This window comes from Amia ocellicauda, chromosome 2, assembly GCF_036373705.1.
Source record: "Amia ocellicauda isolate fAmiCal2 chromosome 2, fAmiCal2.hap1, whole genome shotgun sequence".
NCBI classification, from domain to species: Eukaryota; Metazoa; Chordata; class Actinopteri; order Amiiformes; family Amiidae; genus Amia; species Amia ocellicauda.
Window position 1 is genome coordinate 20,964,377 of NC_089851.1, and position 16,574 is coordinate 20,980,950.

Below are 16,574 nucleotides of genomic sequence, written 5' to 3' on the forward strand. Positions count from 1 at the left end.
ACTAATTTCTCTAGGGGGTTACATTTCAGGGGCCTGCAAATGTTCACTAGAGGTTAGGTTTCAGGAAAAGGCAATAACACTGAATTAACACAGCCTTTTGCTGTCAATCCCAGTGTCTCCAAATAGGCCAAGTACTCTTGTTTCCTATTGCCAGAATAATTCTCCAGGAGTTCCTCATCTGCCGAACGCAGAACAATGAGTAAAGCCAGGAGACGCAATAAATCAGCCTGACCTTACAGCGAAGCTGCGATAGCGCTCCCTGTTACAAGTGGGACCCACACTGATTCAGAAGAGGATAATAATTATGGGGCAAGATGAAAATTAATCAGATATGGTATTTCATTATTTGGGCACTGTGGCTTTGATACCACTTCATTTGTCAGGATGTGAATTTTTGACCCAATTTAAAGTGTAGAGTAAGGTTAAGGGTAAGGTATTTATTGCAGACAAAATAGGAGAGACACTGTACAATACTTGTGCTTGAATACACTATATATTCAGACAGACAGATAGATAGATAGCAGTGAATCAACAAAGGTTACAGATAGATGCTTATGAAACTCAATTAAAAGTTGGTTGGAAGAAAGCTCCAGTTTATTGTTAATTTACAATGCCATTTTGCAGAAATCACTTCCTTATATCTCATTGCTCTTAACAGTCAGACACATCAGTAAAGCACTCATGCACTGGATTACTTATTTTAGAAATACCATTTTATTTTTCTGATTTTAGCAAAAAAAGCCTTCTGTTTAAATGCTCTTCAGGTTTGGAATGATTTTAAGAAATCCACAGTTCTACAGGATCGGCTCGTCTGAGAGATTTTAGGATTACTTGTTCTTGTTATGCTTGACTATATGTTTTTATCGTTTATGTACGTGTCTATTATGTGTTGTACTTCCATTTACTAGCCTACGTTTTCTTTCTTTCCTGACTTTGTAGCAGGGCCCCACAGCAAATGAGGTTTTGGTCTCAGTTGGGCTACCCTGCACAAATAAAGGTTTGATTGATTGATTGATTGAAAGATGAAAAGGACCTGAAAGGGAAACTTACTTCCTCTTCTAGGAATGGTCCCAGTGTTGGCTCTTCAAATCCAAGTACTGATCCAGTTACACTAACAAGCAAAGACAGTAACAGCATTTCAGGAATGCAAAGAAGCTCACACAAGGACCCTTTATGAACGTCTAAGCCTGCAAAGGAAAACCGAGAAACCATCATAAAACAAAAATTCAAATAAGAATCTTATTCAGAGGGCACAGGATTTAGAGTGGGAAATGCTTAGGGTGCATTGCAGGGTATATTGTATCATGCCCTGTAGAAATCATATTCATATTCTAGTATTTAATGTCTTAAACATAGTGTGTCTCTTGATAGGCTTATATGGTAAATAACCTCCTTCTAAAATACAGGATTGGCCTGTTATTCAGTGGTTGAAATCGGACTGTGTCATTTGCTGACTATCCAACAGAATAGCAAGTTACAAATCTCTCCATGCTCTGTGTGGATCAGACAGGAACGAGTAAAATGTGTCAGTGTGCTGTGGCACTTTATTGTGCTTCCAGGCACCAAAGGCTGTGGCACATAACAATTAAAAAGTCATATATAAATACATCATAACTAAGCATTAACATATTTGTTTAGCTAAAGTACGTTACTGACAGAATTAAACAGAAAATTGTGTTAAGTAGGTATGCTTCATCTTCATTGCATTCCATAAAGAGGAACCTACCTTCAAAATCATCCTTCATAGAGGGATAAAAATTAAATGAAAAAATGAAATAACCTAACAGCCTGAACCTCAGCCCTAGCCAACACAAATATTTAATGGCAGCCCCACACAAATCTACATGGGATTCAGTTAACTGAGTAGAAAAAGAAAATGTCATAACTTCCCTATCTTTTTTATTGTTTTATTATGTTTAAGTTGAAAGGTGAGACTATAATTAGGGCAGTTCACATTTAACATGTCACATTTAGGATAAGATTAAAAACCATAAAACAAAATAAAACACTAAACCCAGAGGACAAATGTAGTCCACTAACCAATGCAATGATTACAGACAATGACTCGGACATATATTTACATAAATACCTACATTATATCAAGAAATAAAGAAAATACCCAACACCCACCTTGGCATGGTAGCCAGTCTAAATTGAGCAGCAGTACAAGCAACATGAAAGCCTCAATCACAATACAGGGAAGCTCATAACCTCCAGTGTGGATCAGAAATCCACCAAGTAGTGACCTCAGAACTAAACCCAGACCTGTGAATATCTCCTGGTTTCCCTGGAAAACAAATACGATTTTAAACATCCTGGAGTTAAAAGTACTTAAACAAGTATAAATAAGAAAAGATTTTACAGTTATCCTATTCACAATTGCACTTTATAGGCTGCTGTAGGACTTCCTGTGGGATTAGATTATGTCAAAAAGGCTTAGCATTTTAAGTTTCCCAAAGTCTTGATAGTACAGGATTCAAAGATGAAATGTTTAGACTCAGAATGGTACAGATCTAACAGGGGCTGGATGACATACTGAAACAGCACTCCCCCTATACCAATAACTTAACTCCTGTCAGTGAGGGATTTAGTGCTACAAAGAGTGAAAGTTAAAGAGCAAATAGCATCTTCCATAGGCTACCACCCTGTGTAGCTTCAGCTGTTCAACATGCCTGTTCTTTTTCAGTGCTGAAATACTGACAAGTTGTAACATTTCTAAGATGTAAGCCCAGTGAAATGTCAAAATGATGGCTTATACTCTTGCAGGGTGTGTATCCTTGAGGTTGCTGACATTTCTCACAGCTGCTAGAGAAGCACCAACTAACAGAGACTGCATTGCATCAACGGTTGGGAGAAAGATCTTCCTCTAATACCTGCAGGTGATGTCAGGCAGACAGTAGCTTAGGAACCCTCCCCCCCAGCAAGCTGTCATCTTGAAATTGATTGCATGGGACTCTTAACAAATACACCCATGATATACACTCAACACAATAAGAGTAAACCCTACAGCAGAACACATATTTATGACATAGTATGTTCTGTCAATAGAAAATGTCCTTGGGAATGTGAATGTTGGTCAAATATTGAATTACATATTGTAGTCAACATAATCTTGTAATATCTTTACTCATTTCATATATATGGAAGAGATCTTACCAAATGTATACCACTATTGTGTAGAAAGGTATGAGTTAAAATAGTAAAAGCAGGAGTCAATGAGGCTCCACTACCAACAGCATCAATTGACCTGATTACCAAACACGTGCTGATAAAGCCAATGCCATCTGGAAATCTGTGAATGAACCTAGGGGGAAACAACAACACAAATAACAATTTTAATAATGTAAAAGCATTAAATATCACAGTGAAATAATATATGTCAATTTTATGAGAATACATTTAATTACCCAAAAGTAAAAATACAAAAATCTACTTTTTATTAATAATTTGCCAATGCTGTCTTGTCAGCAACTGCTTTATGAATTTCAAGGAGTAGATACTTTTAAAGTCCAAAATACTAGAAAAAAGTATATAGAGGAATTGTAAGTGAGGGGCAAAATTGTTCATTCCCTGTCACTGTAATTTGTGGTCTACTATTGTATATACATGATTGAACATATAATCACCTCATCTTTACAGACACACTTTCTGATAAGAACTACCATTTCAGCACATCCTCCTTTTCCTTACAAATCCACACAACCTGAAATGAAAGTGTGTTTTCTAATAAATCAAAGCAGGATACTTGCCAAGCAAATGTTTTTGGTCTTTGTTTTATCTAGGGAGAATAAATCCACAATGTTACGATAATAATAATATAATAAAAAAAGTATATCTTATTATTACTTCGCAATCTATCTTTACAAATATATACATAGTATTATTATGCCCTTAAAGTAACCCAAAAGCAATGGTGCACACACCTGACAAAAATATCCCTGCTATCATAACAAATTTAGATCCAACGGAAGCTTTGTAATATTATAGGATAGAATTAAAAGAGTATAACTTCAATCACTTAAATAATAATCTTTTTAATAGGATGTTGAACTGAGTCCCTGACTACTTTTGTTTCCTGGCTAAATGTAATAAAAGACTATCCTAATCTGGCCTACCCATCCCTATTCAATGTAATTGTTTTCAGTAATAATTTCAATTTCCAACATATTTACTGCACTGGGAGCTGAGTTACTCCAAGCTACTCCAAAAGGCATTGCATTTCACTGCCAGATAAAGTGGAACATTATTTAACACATACTGAGTGTGATTAAGGTAAAACAAATAATTGTATGTCAATATTCACAAAGGAAATGTGTTGGAATATGAGGGGAAAGGAAAAGTGTTGAAATACTCAGAGAAACAAAGAAACTGTGTAACCAACACAAACCGTGTAAAAGAAACTACTCCAAAAAGTGTTTTCCTTCATCACATTCTGTAATGTGTTAAAAACAACACTTTTGTTACATAACTACAATATGCTGCAATTCAAAGCATTCGGGTTTTACTGAAATGCTGCATTTGCCATTCTAGTCCAGAATTCAACCTTAATTTAGTTTAAGGCAATGCACTACATACATATGGACTACATACATTTTGAGCAGAAATATTCAGTGATGTCATTAATACAATAGCTTGCCTAGTCTACACTCTAGTTTTACACAAGAAAACTCCTATAAAGAGAAACATTTTATTTTATTTACAATAACTGTTTTTACTGCTACACACTCAATGTTGTCAATGCGTGTAAGGAATGCGTGTGTTCCTTATGTATGTTTGAGAATGTCTTTCAGATATAAAATCATATAACATTCTTGTTAATGATTTGGAGAATACTGCCACCTAGTGATACAATGTTGCAACTACTGTAACACATTGTATTAAGGAGGCCTAGCCAAGACAGACACGGGAGTGACTGCAGACTACTCCACAACAAAAGCTTCACATTGTGTAATTATAGTTAACCTGTACCAAAATTATAAAATCCAGTTTTACGATTCAGTTGCCTGATTTTTTTTTCCTTCACATATAGAGACCTTTACCCAATTATTCTAGCTACGTTGATAGAATTAAACACTTCAGACAAAAACCAGCTGCAGTGAAACTCAAGGGAATTATTTCACTTTGAAGCATTTACAGCTAAATGTGGAAATTGCTCTGACTGGTATGGATTCATTATCATTAGTATTACTTATTTTCAGCATTACACAATTTCCCCATCACCTGTAAAAAGACTAAAACCATATGTATAAGCTTTGATTGTTTAAAAAACAACAACCTATTGCGATATAAAATGAATGGAAGCTGAAGCAAAATGACATACTTGACCTCCATACAGAATTGTTTTTGAGCTGTAATTGACTTAAAGTGTAAGTAAAGTATTTTCTCTCTTCAACAATCGAACCATATTAAGTTATTCATACAAGTTTGGGTTTCTGCTTCTCAGAGCATGTTGTCATCAAATCATCAATGCAATGTTTTGAGCATGTGATATTATTCTAGTAAAACAAACTTTTTCATGACAATTGTTCAGTCAATTTGCTTCTCAGGGAAACTGTCGTGTTGAAGATGCTCTACACTTTACATGACTGTTACACTGTTAAATATACCTGGTACATATATAAGAGCTCCGTTTCTGGACTTTTCATGTGCATTTAATACCATTCAACCCCATATTATGCTTAATAAATTACGCAGTATGCAAGTCAATTCTTATATCATACTATGGATTTAGGATTTTCTTTTGAACACACTTCAGCAGGTAAAAATCAACAATCACTCTCCAGAACCATCCTGTCCAACACACTCCGCTGTGATGACTTCAACACTGCGCTGATATTAACGCTGTGCTGAACACTGCACTGACTTTATCAACACTGTCACTCCACTGGGCTGACTTTAACAACAGGGTGCGTGGTTTTATTCACCACTGCAAATTTTACAATGTTGCAGCAGCTCCTAAAGCTGTAGGGAAATTCATAGAGAGCACCGCCCCAGCATGTTCCCTAGCATAAGCAGCATCTCAAATGGTAAAAAATAAGGTTAAACATAAATGAAATACAATCCACTCTTTGACAACATGCTTAATGTCAGGGGATATAGGGGACATACTAAGATGTCAGACTTTACTGCAGCCTCTGTGTTTTAGATCGAGCACAGAAGTGACTTTTGCATTTTAAGAAACCTAATTACTGATTAACAGTACCATGCTAATATAAGTAATTAGGAACACAGTTAAAACCCACTTGAGAAAAGCAATCCTGCCTATTTTTCCTCACACTTGATACTTTATTACAAACATTGTGATCCTATAATTGCCTCTGTGTGATCCATGTTGTTTTATCTACCTTAAACCATCTTCCACATTTATATTGCTTACAACTTTGTTTCATAAAAGCTTTTGAGTTCCATGCAGAATATGTAAGCTGAAACGTTTTTATTTTTTATTTTTCTGTCCTGTGTTCTATAATAATCGTAATGCCCACCACCATTGTTTCCTTCTTTTCGTGAAATGAAAAAACACTTTGGTTCAATTCATAAGTCTTAAAACACACAACAAAACTGTGAGCTTTCTGTTTCGAGAATGAAGACCAATCCCTGGCCCCTCCATGCTTTTTTCAACAAATAAACCTCTGGCGAGAATGCAGTCTGCTGTAAGCATGACCGTATGTACAAGGATATATCTTATCTAGTTCCTACTTCTGGATAAGCCAAGTTATGTTGCCACTAAGCGTTTGACGAACTTTAGACGCATAAGAATAATATCTTAATCAAATGTAAAATGTACTGAAAAAAAAAAAACTACAAGAAATACATTTCTTTTGTAAATATGTTATTATATACTTAAATTGTATTTGAATTAACTTTCAATTACATAAAAGTAATACAATACAAATGTCACAGTGTACAAATCTAAATTATTCAGCATTTAATTTTAGGAGGACCGGCTAATCAGTTACAAATTAGCTTTTTTGAGAACCAGAACATGGTGTCGGGCATAATTACACTGATCCTTCGCAGGGCAACTTGAAGCGCATTGACTAAGAAATAACTTGTCGCACATTCTGGACTTTTCCTGCCATAATCAGGAATTGTGCTGTTTTATGCACATTATATAATGATGCATGGACAGTCTTTATTCAAAAACTCTGCCTAACAAACTTTCAGCATAACAGGAAGAGGCTTTTTAAGCATCCATTAATACACAAATGAGACCCCTGAAGCAGAGCTCAATTACAAAAAAGGAAAGAAAATCAATACAATTCACCACCAAATGGGATTTATAAGAAATGCCAGTTAAGTGGCGCTCTTAGTGTCATGACAAGTACCACTAAAACACCTCAAACACAGGAGAAAAAGGATATCCAGCTGCCACTCCCAGTATAAAAGTTCACTACGCAAAACAACACACTAAGTTGAGTAAGGCACAGTGAAATCATGGTTTGACATGGAAGCTACATGAAATTACTGCAGCAATCACCTAAGGTGAGGCTGATTAATAGTTTTCAATGAGAAACTTCATTCAACTCAGTTACCTGCTTCACGTGATTATATTACATCAGCATAGCCTTCCACATCTGCAAAATTAGGTAACTTTACAGTGGAAGAAAATGTAAATGTAATTAAAATAAAATACTTCCCACACGGATAATTCTACTTTGAAGTGGCCTTCACTCTGGCCCATAGGTCGAGTAACCGAAGCTGAGAAAAATAATTACAAAATTGGAACATTTCAATGTAATAGAAGCATTTACAATGGTACAGCAATTATACCAAGACAAAGTATTTACAGCAAGTTGAGGACTAGTGATAACGAGTGAAATTGATCACAGACTGCTCTTCCATTTGCCCGGGGGTGATGGTTCTTTTCCTGGTGATAAAAAACAAAACAAAAGTATTAGACAGGAGGGAGTAAAGTACACGGGACTCTGAGCTAGGACAAATTTGAGACACTTACTTATTTTCCCTTCTTTTTCCAGTTTCTTTAAGTGATGCAACAGGTTCACCTCTGCTGCTGGATGAAGATATTCTGGAGTTTCCTGATGAGATATGTCATGAACTGGATATGACAGATTCATTTAGGCGCAATACCTATCAAACAAACCCTAAATAACAAACCCTTTCGACATCCTTAACATCGGCAAAACATGGTTTTCTTTAAATATCAGCCGCAAGAAAGACAGCCCGACACTGGCTCAGTATAGAAAGTCACAACTGTCTCTCAGTGTGCAAACCAATTTGGCTACAATAGTATTATCATTATATTTGATGAAACCTTTATGAGTGAATATTAAACACTGAAATTAAAAGCACCCCATCTGTATATATGAGGGGTGACATGTTAGGAATATTATGACAATGTAAGAAACTGTAGTATTTCAGCTTTGGAAATGTTATTTTATAGGATTTTTAAAGAGGAGTGGTGTATTAAGTCCTTTTTAAAAATAAACCATTCGAATATACTTTCCATATTACATAATCTAGGGGGAAATGCTTTAAAACTGATTATTTGAATATAAATGAGGAATAGATTACCTTATAAACTATTTTTACAAGCTCCATTGACTGAAAGGACTTTCCAGAATTCTCTTGCAAGACGTCCAGAATCTGTTGCTCCCGCAAGTTCCTATGAACGATGTATTCCCTGATTTTGACCCCAGCGTTCTCCACGACTGGTCCATGGCCTGGGGTGGAGGAAGCAGGGGAAAAATATTAACGGAAAATAAATTCCAGAACAATAAAAACAAATTATATTTACTGAAGACTCCCTGTCAGAGATGTGCGAACTTGCTAAGACACTATGTGAGAACTTGACATCATTGGCTGAAATAACAGCAGTTTTACAAGGCCTTTCACACTTTCACTGGGAGCAGTAATCTTTCTTCGTTAGATATTAGTGTCAGAACCAACTGTGTTAGATATCAAGTGGCTTTAAGTGTAACCCTTGTCACTTATTTCTGTGTCTTGCAGTACTATTCCTATAAGCAGCTCAACATACAAAGGAAGAAAAAGCAAACCTGGGTATATTAAATCTGCTCTGGTGTTTAACAGGATCTCTAGTGATTTCATATAATCGTAGAGATCTTCGAACACTGCAGTCCCTTCGCCCAGAATGCAGTCTCCTGAAAAGACGGCATTTTCTTCTTCTAGTACCAGAGCCATGTGGTCATCTGTGTGCCCAGGGGTGAACAGAACCCTGTGAACACAAATCACCTGATTTTGAGGACAGTGGGATTTTTTATTTTATACCAACTGATTACAAAAGACTACTGAACTTTTTAATGACTTTCAGAAGTAATTTTCTACATGCAGTAAATTCAATATAATGCTTTAGCTATTATCTGTTTTTGTTTTGTTTACGTGGCTGATTTACCGAAGTGTGGCCCCTTCAGTTTCGACCACATCACCGTCCCTCAGGTACCCATATTTCTTCCCTCCCTCGATATTTTCTTCCACATGAGGATTACGAGGAAGTTTGCCGACGTGCAACTCTGAACCTGTAGTGTAAAAAATAGCCTAGTCATTCACGAAAGAGCAAAAATGATGTGAAAGGACAAAAGACATTTGAATAACCTATTTTATACTCCTTCTAAACAACAGTATGCATTGGCTGGGGATAGGAGGTGAATTAATTAATTCCTGAGATGTTCATGCTTACCCCTCATGATGTCTCTGCAGATATCAGCAATGCCCCCGGTATGGTCACTGTGCCAGTGTGTGACTATTATCTCTTGTATGGTGGCATTGAACTGGGTCAGAGCTTGTTTTAAGCAAGTGATGTACTCAGGAACTGAGGGCTCTCCAGTGTCTATCAGCACTCGTCTGAAAGAGGAAGAAACTGGATCAGATCAAATTTACATTCTTCTACATCAATAATAGGTTGTGCTTTTTATTAAGCTATAATTGAATACAAATGTGTGTGAAAATGATTCTTATGTGTGCAAATATCACCTTTGGATTTAAGTTTAGACTGTACTTTGAACTACAACTGGTAAACATCTGTTAATGTATTACAAGGCAGAGATGCAAGTTGATATGTATTGTTACAGCACGATATCAGTCTAAGACGAATTGATTGTGACGTATTATTATTATTATTATTATTGTCATTTAGCTGACGCTCTTATCCAGGGCGACTTACATTTGTACCCATTTATACAGCTGGGCATTTTACGGCAGCAATTTAAGTGAAGTACCTGCTCAAGGGACATATATTTGTTCAGGTAAACAGTATTATATATAGAAGCAGTTAAAAAATAAATGTGAATGTAACTTTCGTGTTTAGGCTCTTAGATTTACCTTCAAGTGACATTACATAGCCTATATGGTCTGGGTTAGAACTACAAACCCCACAATGCATTGCTGCAAAAGAGTAGGGACAGAAATACGAAATACCATTTACACAACCCGATTAAAGTTAATAAACACACAATTTCATTTAATTACAGAGTTAATGCTTACATGCCATGACAGAGACTTTAATTCAAATGTGTTACCTTTTTCCCGTTCCCACTAAGTATGTATTAGTTCCCTGCAGAGTCATAGGCCCGGGGTTGCAACCGAGGATTCGTATCACACGGGAAGACAACTGTTCAATACGAGGGATAATGGCCGCCATTTCTCCCTGTTTTCTTCCAACAAAGGCAACTTTGCAGAGATTTCCTCGTCCTTCCTGAGCTTAAGTGCGACGTGTTTAACTTGATGTCTCACGGGTTGCTCTTTCACCACAGACAGCGCAGCAGGACTCGCGTTGCAGGAGGAACTCGCTCAAGTCGAGACACAACAGCGCCCCCTACCTGCTGTTAAAAATATACAAATGAATGCATCACGCCATTTCAACACATTTTCAAAGTATACACACTTCATATTTATAATCAGGTTTATATTAACGTTTTTCTGAGATTTTTTGCAAATAAGGAGACATATAAACTGATATGCACGGATGTATAAACACTATTGCACAAACAGAAAAGCACAGCTCCAATATTTGATCATAAAATCCTTTCAAAACACGTAGAGCAACATGATTTAACATGAAACTATTAAAGAATATGAAGAAAATAATCTAAGTAAATTTTCCCTGTACACTTCCAAGCCAGATCAAAGTATTATCTATCTATCTATCTGTCTATCTAAGAATTTGGTCTGATTGGCATTGCTGATTGACTGCAGCTTTTCATCTGCCCCGGGCTCTGGGCCTACAACAGGTGAGGGTTTGCAGGTTTGCAGGTTTTGGGAAGAGTAATTTTAAGACCTTAAGGTGATCCAGTTGCCTGTGTTCAGTTTGCATTGTAACAGCCACATCCTTGTTGCATGCAGTCCTGATTACACTGTACATCTTTCTGAATATCTGAGTTGGGTGGTCTGTAATAGGATACAGAAGGAGATCTAAAGACGCATTATAAAGACAGCAGAGCACATTCCTGGGTATAAAAACATGAATAGCTTCAAACAACAATAAGGAATATTTTCAAACGCAAAATATGATCTGATGTTTTTGTAAACCTTATACATGAACAAATGCACAAACTCACACACACAATTACACACAGCACACACTACACATTTACACACACACTCTCCCACAATAACACACTCACACATACACTACACACATACACACACCAAAATTTTAAATAAGCTGTACCTCTTTCTCCGACCTGGAGAATGAGAATGCAGAGCAGCTTAATTGATCATTAGCTAGTTCATCACTACATAAAGCTCTCAGGAAATGGCGTAGAAATGCCGCTGGAGGAAGCTGGTGCTCATGCTCAGGGCCGCCATGGTGCTCAAGGGCGTGTTCGACAAGACGGGCGCATTAGAGTGTCCAATTAAATCAGAGCCACAGTGGGCGATCTTGTGATGAACAGGGGCTCAACTATGGCAGAGGTTACAGTTGCAGTAGTAGCAGCAGTCTTAGTTGTAAAATAATAATAATAATATTGACATTAACATTTGTATCGAATTGACGGTGGGGATCAATCAATCCATCATGTCTATTGTGTATAGCACCCTTAACCACAAGTCATCACATATTTCAGACAAAACAAAGACAGTTTCATGCAGGCTACATTGGCCATAAAGGTCAACACAGTGTTGGATTCAAGGCAGGGAGCTTCTTAGGGCAAGCTGGTCAAGGTCAATGATAAGAAAGTGTTAAAGGTAAAGGCCACAGTCATGCAGTTTATCAATTGGGTTAGATGCAGACAGTTTTAATCACATTTGTACAACTGTAAAAGAGCTATTTTCCAAAATGTAAAGTACAGTAAATGTAAACACTTTACTACATCAGAGTAGAAATCTCAGCAAATTAAATGTTGACCAGATAGTCATTCATTCGGATCCAAACTGCTCACAAGATGAACCTGCATTTTACAGTTGCACTCTGAGAAAAGCTCGTCTCCCATTCTTGCTCTGAACGCTCGCATTTAAGCAATAGTTAGAATGCTTGCATATGTTGTAGCAAAATACAAACTGAAAATAGCTAATCAATGCAAAATATTTGGTAAATTCCTAACAATACTTTAGATAATTGTAAAAAAAAACATTAGTTATAATAATCAATAAGAGTAGTATTTGGCATTTCATTCCTATTTCTCTCCTTAAAAAATAAATAATTGCCTTTAATAATTGGACTATATCCAAATTCATCAATATTGAATGTGATCAATTATTTGTCCAATATTCTAATATTTGACACACCTATTTAAACAAATAATATAACATTGGCTTTGTATTATTAGATGAACAATACTTGCATTGCAATATAACATTTATTATTATTATCAGGAAATTGAATCGTACTGTATGGTGTCTTAATACTCATTACTAGTAGAGTTTGCACGTGTTGCAACAAAACTGATAAATGACATCTAATTTAACTCCACACAATAACATTTTGGGCAATATGGTGGTGTGGTGGTTAGTGCTGCTGCCTCACAACTCTGGAGTCCTGTGTTCATGTCCTGGCTTGGGGGCTGTCTGTGTGGAGTTTGTATGTTCTCCCCATGTCTGTGTGGGTTTTCATACACTCTGGTTTCCTCCCACTGTCCAAAGACATGCTGGTTAGGTTGATTTGTCTCTCTAAATTGCCCTGTGTGTTGCCCAGTGATGGACTGGTGTCCTGTCCTGGTTGTATTCCTGCCCTGCATCCTATGCCTGCCAGGACTGGCTCTGGCTTCCCTGCAACCCTCACCAGGATAAGTGGTTTCAAAGATGGATGGACAATAACACTTTTAGAACATGGATTCATTTACAAAAGTAAAATTCACAATCAGTTTTCAGTATGAGGTTAAAGAATGTGAGCAATTTTAAACACTAAGTCCTTGAAGTCCTTGGAGCAAGGCCACACCGCTGAGGCCAAGGCCAAGGATGAGACCTGGAAAACTGTCCTTGAGCCAGCCTCGAGGCCGTCACCGTCAGGCACAGAGCAAAGAGGAACCCAAACTCTCTGTAGGACAGAGACTCAGCTCTGGGGTCCAGGGCCCTGATGGTGTGCCCCCCACCCCCTCCAGGCAGAGAGCTAATGGAGAGACACTCAGGAGGTGGGGGCTGCAGATGTGAAGGACAGGCCAGTCACCTGGCAGGCCGGAGTCTGTGGGTCCAGCTCTCATTGGTCAGTGTTACATTTTTTATTTTTTATTTTTACCAGAGGTGAGGTTAATGGTTATTCATGATACACATACAGAACATACCCGCTGGCCCAACATACCCTGTAAGGCTAGTTCACAGCATGGCCAGCACACACAATACACACTGAGGGTTTCATCACATCATTAGCATGACAGGACAGCAGGTGGAACAGACCAGGAGGCCAGGCAAGAAGACATTTCCACAATTACACAAGTCATTATAATTTTGTTTTTAATTAATGCCTTATCCACAGATATGTGTATGAAAAAAATATAATGTTTTTAAAATAAGATGTTTTGCTGCTGTAGACTGAAGCAGTGAACAGTGAATTTGTTAACTAAATTACAGTGCTTGAGATCTGTGATTGCGTTCGTGTAGTGTAGACTTCCGTAGTTCTATGCTGCTCCACCAATGGGATCAGTGGAATTGTGCAGCTCTGTGCAGAACCAAGGAAATCTGCGCAACACAAACACGACCTATAACAGACAATAAATAAGCACACATCAAATGTATTTTTTTAAATTTCATTGTAATTAGATTCGAATCAATATGACAAGACTCATGGCCACTGAAAACCATATTAAATTCACACAAGTCCATCTTTCTTGCTGACTGAAGTCTCTCTTGTAACTTGAATCACAAATGAGACGGACAAAATTGCTCTTTCCACTCCTTACACAGTTACCCTTTGAAATTTAACAACTGTCATTTTTCTGCCAACAGGAGGTTATTTATAAATGCACTCGACATCCATTTATTCTGCAAGAAAATATATCCTTTTCTTGTATTGATCGAACATGATTTCAGGGACACTGCACTCGCAGATACAAGTTATTTATAATGATTGCATAATTCTGCATGCATTCTCATCCAAATCTGTACGAAACTGACTGAGTGTGTAGATATACAGTGAGGGAAAAAAGTATTTGATCCCCTGCTGATTTTGTACGTTTGCCCACTGACAAAGAAATGATCAGTCTATAATTTTAATGGTAGGTGTATTTTAACAGTGAGAGACAGAATAACAACAAAAAAATCCAGAAAAACACATTTCAAAAAAGTTATAAATTGATTTGCATGTTAATGAGGGAAATAAGTATTTGACCCCTTCGACTTAGTACTTGGTGGCAAAACCCTTGTTGGCAATCACAGAGGTCAGACGTTTCTTGTGGTTGACCACCAGGTTTGCACACATCTCAGGAGGGATTTTGTCCCACTCTTCTTTGCAGATCCTCTCCAAGTCATTAAGGTTTCGAGGCTGACGTTTGGCAACTCGAACCTTCAGCTCCCTCCACAGATTTTCTATGGGATGAAGGTCTGGAGACTGGCTAGGCCACTCCAGAACCTTAATGTGCTTCTTGTTGAGCCACTCCTTTGTTGCCTCGGCTGTGTGTTTTGGGTCATTGTCATGCTGGAATACCCATCCACGACCCATTTTCAATGCCCTGGCTGAGGGAAGGAGGTTCTCACCCAAGATTTGACGGTACATTGCCCCGTCCATCGTCCCTTTGATGCGGTGCAGTTGTCCTGTCCCCTTAGCAGAAAAACACCCCCAAAGCATAATGTTTCCACCTCCATGTTTGTCGGTGGGGATGGTGTTCTTGGGGTCATTCCTCCTCCTCCAAACACGGCGAGTTGAGTTGATGCCAAAGAGCTTGATTTTGGTCTCATCTGACCACAACACTTTCACCCAGTTCTCCTCTGAATCATTCAGATGTTCATTGGCAAACTTCAGACGGGCCTGTACATGTGCTTTCTTGAGCAGGGGGACCTTGTGGGCGCTGCAGGATTTCAGTCCTTCACGGCGTAGTGTGTTACCAATTGTTTTCTTGGTGACTATGGCCCCAGCTGTCTTGACATCATTAACAAGATCCTCCCGTGTAGTTCTGGGCTGATTCCTCACCGTTCTCATGATCATTGAAACTCCACGAGGTGAGATCTTGCATGGAGCCCCAGACCGAGGGAGACTGACCGTTATTTTGTGTTTCTTCCATTTGCGAATAATCGCACCAACTGTTGTCACCTTCTCACCAAGCTGCTTGGCGATGGTCTTGTAGCCCATTCCAGCCTTGTGTAGGTCTACAATCTTGTCCCTGACATCCTTGGACAGCTCTTTGGTCTTGGCCATGGTGGAGAGTTTGGAATCTGATTGATTGATTGCTTCTGTGGACAGGTGTCTTGTATACAGGTAACGAGCTGAGATTAGGAGCACTCCCTTTAAGAGAGTGCCCCTAATCTCAGCTCGTTACTTGTATAAAAGACACCTGGGAGCCAGAAATCTTGCTGATTGATAGGGGATCAAATACTTATTTCCCTCATTAACATGCAAATCAATTTATAACTTTTTTGAAATGTGTTTTTCTGGATTTTTTTGTTGTTATTCTGTCTCTCACTGTTAAAATACACCTACCATTAAAATTATAGACTGATCATTTCTTTGTCAGTGGGAAAACATACAAAATCAGCAGGGGATCAAATACTTTTTTCCCCCACTGTATGCATCTTATAATATATCACAACTCTGTAGTTTCTACTTTGAAATTTCTTACCAACACTGTTGCAGAGGTTCCCACAAATGTGTTGCACTTGTTTGTCGGTTGCTTTGCTTTCACCCTTCTGTCCAGTTCATCCCAAACCAGCTCGATGGGGTTTAAGTCTGGAGACTGTGCTGGCCATTCCATGATTTGAAGCCTACCGTCTTGTTCTTTTCCTCTTAGGTAGTTCTGACATGGCCTGGAGGTATGTTTTGGGTATACCAGAGGGTATTGCATTGCACTGCAAAATGCTGTGGTAGCCGTTTTGGTTCAGGGTGCCACTCTGTGTAAGTCGCCAACTCTGGATCCAGCAAAAGTGCCCCAGACCATCACCTCCTCCTGTTCTGTGAAGGGAGTAGTACACAGCATTGAGATCTTCAGTTTCTTGGCAATTTCTCACATGAAATAGCC

General features: G+C 38.1%; 1 protein-coding gene across 2 annotated transcripts; it reads right to left on the bottom strand.

Moving 5' to 3' along the window:
• Positions 1-422: 422 nt before the first annotated feature.
• Positions 423-10,778, bottom strand: lactb2 (lactamase, beta 2). Of its 2 annotated transcripts, none has more exons than XM_066720992.1 (7): positions 10,494-10,778; positions 9,656-9,819; positions 9,371-9,494; positions 9,015-9,193; positions 8,533-8,681; positions 7,955-8,036; positions 423-7,867 (listed from the first exon to the last, which is right to left on the bottom strand). In XM_066720992.1, exons 1-7 carry the CDS (start codon positions 10,613-10,615, stop codon positions 7,824-7,826), a joined length of 864 nt encoding a protein of 287 aa, XP_066577089.1. In that variant the 5' UTR covers positions 10,616-10,778; the 3' UTR covers positions 423-7,823. The 2 variants fall into 2 exon arrangements, with proteins under 2 accessions (XP_066577089.1, XP_066577090.1); XM_066720993.1 differs by having other exon boundaries at positions 7,955-8,056; positions 10,494-10,777.
• Positions 10,779-16,574: the final 5,796 nt, after the last annotated feature.

Bases quoted from the DNA above. Each gene is read 5' to 3' on its own strand.
- lactb2 (XM_066720992.1), bottom strand. From the start codon at position 10,615: ATGGCGGCCATTATCCCTCGTATTGAACAGTTGTCTTCCCGTGTGATA. The intron at 9,194-9,370 runs GTAAATCAGCCA...TTGTGTTCACAG, and splicing joins ACTGAAGGGGCCACACTTCG to GGTTCTGTTCACCCCTGGGC. The intron at 7,868-7,954 runs GTAAGTGTCTCA...TTTTATCACCAG, and splicing joins GGAAAAAGAAGGGAAAATAA to GAAAAGAACCATCACCCCCG.